General features: G+C 37.8%; 1 protein-coding gene across 1 annotated transcript; it reads left to right on the top strand.

Moving 5' to 3' along the window:
• The first annotated feature begins 7328 nt into the window (after positions 1–7328).
• LOC111915885 (glycine-rich cell wall structural protein-like) lies at positions 7329–8962 on the top strand. Its single transcript, XM_023911514.3, has one exon. It carries the CDS (start codon positions 7365–7367, stop codon positions 8721–8723), a length of 1359 nt encoding a protein of 452 aa, XP_023767282.1. The 5' UTR covers positions 7329–7364; the 3' UTR covers positions 8724–8962.
• The last annotated feature ends 647 nt before the right edge of the window (positions 8963–9609 follow it).

Below are 9609 nucleotides of genomic sequence, written 5' to 3'. Positions count from 1 at the left end.
CACGACATAACATATACAACATTGCATGCTAGGTCCAATCAGTCATAGGACTCAAATACCCTGGCCCAATCAGTCATTAGATTGGAATGCCAATATACAACGGGTTTGCTTAGTCATTGGTTGGAATACCCTCGGGTCAACTCAGTCATCAGACTGGAATACCCCCGGTCTATTGGCTCATGCACATAGCAGTAAAGCTTCAACCCAAAACCATAACATGTCGACATATACATAACAATAAACATATAACTAGTCAATAGGCTACAGGCAGATCTACGGATCGTTAATACATAGCAACATCCTATATACTATGACACAGATCTAACAGATCACTACAACACAACAACATCCTATATACAAGCATACATAATTTAGTGGGCCGGAATTGGTGCCTTCGACCCACAAGTACAGTGAGGAAAAACTCACCTCTCAATCTGAAAAGATAGATGATCACACCACAACTCCACGTACCAACCTTACGGGTCACCTATACAGCAAACAGTGACCCTGTCTCAAAATATTGTCTGAATACCCAAAATACCCTTACGTCAAACTTAGACAAACTCTAGTCAAAGGTTAAAGTCAACAAGTCAACTTATCTAGTCACCAAGCGTGGTTAGCTCTAGCCATGATGTGGTGACTAGAGAACAAAACAATTGCATGACAGCCATCCGCCACATCATGGCGACCATTCACCACGCTGTGGTGACTATTCAGACCAGTTTATTATAATAATCTCCTAACCCATCAAGCCAACCATTCAAACTTCCCATAAGACATTCTCTCATTCAATGAACCATAAAAATCATTGCTTTATAGACATGCATGTCCAATGCATGTCTTGAACTCAAACTAGGTCAAAGTAGAGTAAAAATGGCCAAAATCACAAGCAAGAGCTTAAAACTCCAAGAAATTCCAGATCTATCAATCCTAACCCCAAATGGACTATGGGGATCCATAAAGTTGGCAACTTTACGGAATTCCAACACTCCAATAAATGCAAGCATAAAGAACAAAGCTTAAAAACCTTAATCTATGCACATAGAACTAAAAAGCATGGAACTTGAAGGTTTACAAAAGTCCATAAAATGCACACCCAGAAGATGTGAAGAGTCCATTACTGAATCCAAGCCCAAATGTCACCTTCTTCTTCTTGTAATACCCAAAAATCAACACCAAAAGCTAAAAAGGCAAGTTGGAGGTTAGGGTTTTCTTGGAGACTGAGAGAGTGTGATGGAGGATGATGGTGAGCAACCTTATCCATCATATTTCCTTAAATAGGGGCGTAAACTCCAAAGATTAGGTTTCTAATTTAACCACCACCATGACGTGGTGGTCATTTAAAACTTGTGATACAAAATGCTCTGCCACGTCGTGGTGATGCTCTGCCACGTCGTGGTGATGCTCCACCACGTCGTGGCCACAGGTTTATACATAAAATTTAATTTATACGTAAACCGGATGTTACATATGTACCCTTATGTATATACTACATATAATCATATTCTAACTCCTTCTATCCCTTATGTATTTACCAAATACCTTTCTCATCTAATATTACATACTATAGGCATACGTACATGCTCTACTACATGAATATAACATATACCTTAGACATACTCTAAATATATGTGCATCCTCTGATACATGTCTTACACGTATAATCATCATCTATCTTCTTTTCATCACTTGGGGACATTCACTTAGTGCCCCAAGATTCTATATATATATATATATATATATATATATATATATATATATATATATATATATATATAACATAATCTAAAGAGAGAGAGTGAGAGTAACAACTCACATATTAGTTAGTTTGGACTAACTAGCCCTTTGGGCTCCTTTCTTTAACTGATGCATCTTGATTCATCCTCCTTGCTCTTAGGCCTATTCATACATATACTCAAGTTATTACTACTTGTCTTAGCCTATTAAGAGCTTTTGACTCTCTTATTCAAAATAACCACTTAATGGATCATAATTCTATATTTTCATTCTCTTCTTCTAATATCAACCAATCAGTGAATTAAGCATCCCACACTACTTAATTCATTATAATCTACATCTAATGCATCAATTAATATAATCACTAGTTAGGGTCTCAAACCCTAACTCTCATTGGATTGATTTCACTCATGGGGATCACATACAAAGCTTGTTCTACGCATCTAAACACTTTCATTAACACTACTAACAAGATTTCTTAACATAATCTAACATAACTAGCCCAATTCATTAAAACACCATTAAAGCCCTTATTATCTTACAAATGGAGAAGATTATTACATCATGAGCTTTCTATCTCTAATCCAAGCCATAAACACCCTTGATCGCCTCTTTCTTCTTCTTATCCAAATCGTCAAAGCTCAACCATAGAGGGCTTAAGTGGTGTTTATGAAGAGAATGAAAGGCTTAACAGCCTTTAAGCTGTTGCGAAACTGTGACGCGACCATCTATTTACCATGTCGTGGTGGCCTATTGACCTCGGTCAATAGTAACCACTTACTTACCATGTCGTGCCGATCTGCTTTCCACATCGTGGTGTTCTTTCTCCATTAGCATCCTACTTTGGCCATCACGTCGTGGCACCTATATATTGTGTTGTGGGGGCAATGTACATTACATTTCTCGCTTATGAAGAAGAACAACATTTGCATCCCTTTCCCCACTCACCGTGGCCTGATGAGCTACTCACCGCACCGTGGTAATTGCTTAACAGCATTTCTTAGATGATTTCATTCCAACTTTAGGATAGTTTTTCATCAATCTTCAAACCTTCATGTATTCTTCGTTTCTAACATGTTTTCAATGATTTTTATATCCATGTGAAGGTGGAAATATACTCTAAAATTTTGTTACATCATTTCTTACCAACTTAATATGGGTCTTCATCTATTAAGTCACAAACTTGGACCAAAAAGCATAAAATACCCATTTTACCCTTTTGACCAAAAAACCATCTTCACATGTATTCTTTCTCTTGAACTTACTCATCTAATCCCATCTTAGTGACTTAAACACTTTTTTGCCATTTTTATGAAATCACAACTTCATATTCTTATCTCTTTCTCATAATTGACCATTTTTCCCTTTTGGTCAATATTTGACTAAAAGTCAATTTTCACTAAATTTGGGTTCTTGCAACGTTTCTTATACACATCGGTTTGATTTTAAATATTTGGTGTTGGGTTGAGGATGGTTGTGACGCGACCCTTTAGTAGGGCATGACGCGTCAGGCCTTTGGGCCAAAACCCTTGAGACCTCGGTATGTAGGCATATTTAAGTTCACAAACTCCTATGGTTTTGTTATTTCTTAGCATCCAACCTTAAAGAGACCTTAGAAGAGAAAACCTAGCCTCCTTTGAGTGATTTTGAGATTATCTGCCATTCTTGGTGCAATTTTGATGTATTTTAGTGAAGGATTCGAGAAAGAAGGTGCAAGAAACGAAGAGCCTTGAAGAATCCATCCTTCTCCACACTTCTAGACTTTTGTAAATGAAAAAAATCTAATCTTTTTTCATGTTTGATGCATAGATCTAAGAGTTAAATGGGTGATTGCTTGCTTTTAGCTAGTTTTGGTCCATTTGGTGTTTATTTCCTAGAGTTTGATGAACTCCAAAGCTTAAGGCTTGTACTTGGGTTATGATCTAAACTTTTGGTGGAGTAAAGAGTGTATGTTGGAGCTCACTTTGCTCCAAGCAAGAAAAAAGGGCATTTTGGACACTATAAGATCAAGGGTTTGGGGTTTAGCTTGTTTTTGTCAAGTGAATGCATAAGTTGGAAACTTTATCCATTGGGACATTGTTTATACCTAGATCTAAAAGAATTAGCCTCTATCTTAATGGATTAAGTGGTTTAGAATTGGATGGTTGAAAGCTTGGCATGGCACACCCCTTTCCATGGTCGCGACGTACCTCCTTCATCAGAAGTCATGACTACTTTGTCCTTATAGGGCATGGAGTTCCTTGTCTTGGCCCGGTGCGCCTGGTCTGTTGACCTTGTGTTGACTTTGACTTTAACTATTAACCATTGACTTTTTTTACTAGTTTGACTTTTGGTTAAATTGGTGTATTTTGAGTAATTGACTAAGGTTGATCTCGAATTGGCATTATGTGGTTTGTACTAGCTATCTCATTGCAGAGACTGTTGTTGAGATTTTTTTTTGCTAGACTCGAGTGAGTTTTCTCACTATACTATGTAGGACATTAAGTGTCATGGTTTGATATATTGTCTTTATGACCTTTTGCATGAAAGACGATGGTGGTATCATAGCACTTGTATGAGAGACTATGGTGGTACCATAACACTTGCATGTAAGACTATGGTGCTACCATAACACTTGTATGAAAGAATATAGTGGTACCATAGCACTTGCATAAAAGACTATGGCGGTACGATAACACTTGTATGAAAGACCATGATGGTACCATAACAGTTGCATGAAAGACTATGATGGGTTTATAGCAAGAAAGATTGCAATGAGCATGTAGCGACAAAAGTGAGTGTAAGACTATAATGGGATCATAGCATTCATATGGGTATGTGGTATCTTGGGGAACTCACTAAACTTTGTGCTTACTCGTTTAAGTTTACATGTTTTCAGGTTGTTCTGCCAGCAAAGCAAAGGGCATTGTTTGATTACATAGTATCCATGGATCTTTTTGGAGTCTTTCGCTTATTTGATTTTACAATCTTTATTATTACTCTAGTTTTTGGATTATGGTTTGATACATTGAACAAATGGTTGTTTTATCTTACTTTTTGGGAATGAGATTTGAATGATTACTCTTATGTCAAAATGAAATTTTTGGTTTGAAATTTAGATGTTACAAGAAAGGTCCGCAATTCCCTTCAAATTAACAAACTTGTCATCATGGTGTATCTTGATCAATGTTTTAAAAATCGGTTGGATCAGAAACCGGGGGAGGGAGCGGTTCAACTATCATCGGTTTTATGTTGATTTCTGAACCGGATTGAACCGGCCAGTTTTTAGAAAAACCTGGTTGAACTGGTTAAACCAAATAAAAATATATGGAAAAGAACGATTTGCATAATAAACTTTGTTGATTTTTTTTCAAATCTATTTAGTTTTTTCTAAATAAAAGCATATGGTAAATGTTATAAAGTTTTTTGATGTGTTTGTATTCATCTAAAACTACATTTTGTTTTGGTATTATACTTTATTTTCTTTTTGACGTATATTTTGAGTTATTTTAATGTATTTGAATTGATCTACAACTTATTTTTATATGTATTTTTAATGTTTGAATTTGCAAACGTCAAATTTATGATTTATATATGTATGTATGTATAGAAAAATCGAAAAAAAAAAAAAAGGCAAAAATTATAGAAACCGGTTAACCCAACGGTCGAACCGGTTGAACCGGAAACCGGTCAAAAACCGGTTTTTAAAACATTGATCTTGATGGTCAACATGATGTCTATTATCACTGTTGTTGATATCTGAATGATTTCTCAACGCCTACTCAAGCTTTCAATGTTTTTATTGTTCCTTTTATCAAAGAGAAAACTTTCAAAATATTTTGATCTTTTCTTTAAAGGTGTTTTGACAAAGTATTGGTGCACCATTTTCTTGCATTTTGTATAAAAAAAATCTAATTTTTCAACACTTCTACTTCTATAGATAAATTTGAAGGGTAGCATGTGTTGCTCCTTGGATGGCGACACTAGTCCTAGTCATGAATCCTTTTATCGATTCAATATTTCGAGCTTCGGACAGAACCGAATTAGTAGACATATGCACGACTCCACATTATTATAATTAGGGCTGTTAATCGGGTCAACCCGATCGGGTTTCGGGTTAAACGGGTCGGGTTAGTCGGGTTTTTTATAAAAATAATTTCACCCGGAACCCGACCCTATTAAGGTACGGGTTATCCGGGTTCGGGTTATTCGGGTTTCGGGTTAATCAGGTTACAATGTAAGACAAAAATATTATGTCATATTTATAATAATGTTTATTTTCAGAAGGTTAAATTAGGATGTGTTAAATCTAAATGACTTTGAGTGCATATGGTTTATTTTTCTTGTTTATACTATACAAGTAAAAAGCATTATTCATTTGATTTGTGATTGTGTATTTTTTATTTTAGGCCATGATAAACTACCATTGCATATTATTTTACTATGCTACATATTAATTTCCATTTGTACAAATCAATATTTTGTTCTACAATTGTGTTGCATCTTATTTTCCTCTTTTTTAGGCCATATAATGTACAAAAATAGAAGATGTGAGGTGGAATAAAATACATAAATATTGTAGTATATTTTTATTCGGGTTAATCGAGTTAACCCGAAACCCGACTTTTATTAAAAAATAACCCTAAACCCGACCCTAACTATAGTTCGGGTTTGTCGGGTTAACCCGAATAACCCGATTAAGAATTTTGACCCTATAAAACCCGACCCTAAATGCCTTAATCGGGTTAGGGTCGGGTCGGGTTAATCGGGTTCGGGTTTTTTTGACACCCCTAATTATAATTGAGTTTTTTTTTTGTTTTTTAAATATAATGTTGTAGTAAAAAAAAAAGCTATAAAAAACAAATTAATGAAAATATATTATTTATTTTGTATTTCGTCAAAGTTTAAAAAATGCGGTTATACGAACATACATTGCATATAATGATAATATAGAAACATTGAAATATACATCTAAAAGTTAAAATCTCTAACTAAACTAAACCAAATAATTCATTTCGAACCATTCAGACTCATCATAACTCTGCGTCTGCCCCCGTAACATCTAACCTTCACTTCTTGGAAAATTATCCATAATTGAATCTGTACATTTGAATACACAGCCTAAGATGATCGAAACCTGTACGTGTATTAGTGTATATATGGGCCATTATTTAAATTATACACGGATAAAGAAGACAAAGATGAAAGTGCAGAATCCTGATGTTTATTAATGGGAGAAAAAGAAGCCAACTAACACTACCACAACTGGAAACCAAATCCCCATTGCTGAAGCCTAAATGTATGTATTTTCTGTGGTTCATGGAAATTAAAGGGTTTCTTTTTTTAGAATTCAAATATGAAAGTGCAACAAGCCAACCCAATTACTACTGCTTTGTATCACAGAAACAAATAATGCATATAGTAACTTTAATCGTTCTGGGGGGTAAAAAAGGACGTGGGTAGTTGGCTAAAATTTAATATAATCAGCCATTGATAAGGAAGCATTGATTGTAAACGACAGTTGTCGGACTTTTTTTGACCCACCATGTGCTTCACGAAATGCTTCAACCAATAATCTAGTTGTTTCAATCGTCTTTCTAATTTGCTTTTTGTGTGTGTATATATACATTTGGTATCTGCATGACTGCATGCATGTTCCACTGGTTTTTAATCATTTTTTGAGTGGCTTTATTGAGTGGGAGTTAGGGCTAATGGGTGAGCATATAGTACGCAGTTTACTTGTGGTGATTGTGGTTTTGGTTGCTTTCATTGGTGATTGTGGTGGTGTTTTGGGTGATTTGGTTAAAGGAGTAAAAGATGAAAAGAAATTGTTTGGAAAACCTATACCTAGGTTTGGAAGAGGTTTAGGTCGTCCAATTTATAGGAAGGGGTATAAATATGGTGGTGGAGGACTAGGTGGTGGTGTTGGTGGTGGTGGAGGTCTAGGGGGTGGTATCGGTGGTGGTGGTGGAGGTTTAGGAGGCGGTGGAGGTTATGGGGGTGGTGGTCTTGGAGGTGGTGGAGGCTTTGGTGGTGGCGGTGGATTGGGTGGTGGAGGTGGGATAGGTCCCCGTGGACATCTTGGAGTTGGTGGTAGGCTACCTCATCGTGGAGGACCAAAAGGTGTTGGTGGTGGTGGCGGGCTAGGCCACCGTGGAAATCTAGGTGGTGATGGGCTAGGTCACACCGGAGGTTTAGGAGGTGGTGCGGGAGGAGGGTTTGGTGGTGGTGGCGGTGTTGGAGGTGGTGGTGGTGGTTTAGGTGGAGGTGTTGGAGGTGGACTAGGTGGTGGTGGTGGTGGTCTAGGAAGTGGTGCTGGAGGCGGACTTGGTGGTGGTGGTGGACTAGGTCACCATGGAGGTCTAGGAAGTGGTGTTGGTGGTGGTGTAGGAGGTGGACTTGGTGGTGGTGGCAAACTAGGTCATCATGGAGGATTAGGAGGTGGTTCTGGAGGTGGTAGTGGTCTAGGAGGTGCTGCTGGAGGTGGGCTTGGTGGTGGTGGTGGTCTAGGAGGTGGTGCTGGAGGTGGACTTGGTGGTGGTGGTGGACTAGGTCACCATGGAGGTCTAGGAGGTGGTGCTGGAGGTGGGCTTGGTGGTGGTGGTGGTTTAGGAGGAGGTGCCGGGGGTGGACTTGGTGGTGGTGGAGGGCTTGGAGGTGGTGCAGGAGGTGGACTTGGCGGTGGTACGGGAGGTGGACTTGGTGGTGGAGGAGGGTTTGGTAGCGGTGGAGGACTTGGCGGTGGTGCAGGAGGTGGACTTGGTGGTGGTGGCGGACTTGGTGGAGGTGGTGGTGGTGGACTTGGTGGAGGTGGTGGTGGAGGTTTGGGCGGTGGTGGTGGATTTGGGGGTGGTTCCGGTGTTGGTTTTGGAGGTGGTGCAGGTGGTGGCGGAGGTTTAGGTGGAGGTGGTGGCTTTGGAGGAGGAGGTGGTTCCGGTGGAGGTTTTGGAGCAGGCGGTGGCGTCGGCGGAGGTGGTGGATTTGGCGGTGGCGAATTTCACGGTTGATATAGGTGTGAGGTGAAGTTGGTCTTGGAGCAAGAGGTAGCCATTGGAAGCCTACATACATTGCACCGAAATCTTTCAATGCATTTTTTCTCTCCTAAAAGTTGTATCGTTTGAATTTGTTCCCAAAATTTTACTGTTTGAATCTTCATGCAGTTGTTAATATTTTGCCAATAACTATCAAGGTTAAATACCATCCTAAGTTTTTAAAATTTTAATATATAAATTTACTGTGTTATACATTTTTAGGCGCCAAAATACATATTTCTGAAGTAAGATCCTCAAATGAACACTAATATTAAAAAATAATAAAAATAAAATAATCACGTTGCTCATAACTTATGTTGTATCAACATTAATCATGTTAATGTTATTTGAGGTCCCAAAAATGACTGTTTTGAAACCATAAAGTCTTAAATTTATCTTTAAAAGGTACAATCTTGATATAACTATGTTTCATAAATGCGTATCAAACTATGTATCACATTGGTCCTAGAAATTAAATATTACTTGACTATTAGAACACAATGACACATAAACAAAAAAAAAAAACATTATCCAAATCAGACTCCACTGGGACCAAGCATGAATCTTGCTTTAGGTAAGTGTTTTTAAGACAAGTCACTATATTGGGCCATTTATGCATGTTAACCATGTGAGCTGAAATGTTCAATGAAAATCGTTTAATGATTTTTTTCTACATCAACTACTATGACCTACCACCATGAATTAAAATGTTAAATGAAAACCATCCGAGGTTGATCATTTTTCTCAATGTCAAAACTATTGTGACCTACCTGTAGCTAGCATGTTAAAGTGATTATTATAAAGCTGTGTGACTTTAGGGGAATAGAAAAAGTGTTCATTATGAATTTCCACTAAAACCACT

This window comes from Lactuca sativa, chromosome 1 (assembly GCF_002870075.4).
Source record: "Lactuca sativa cultivar Salinas chromosome 1, Lsat_Salinas_v11, whole genome shotgun sequence".
Lineage (NCBI taxonomy): Eukaryota > Viridiplantae > Streptophyta > Magnoliopsida > Asterales > Asteraceae > Lactuca > Lactuca sativa.
This window is presented reverse-complemented; position numbering and strand designations above follow the sequence as displayed.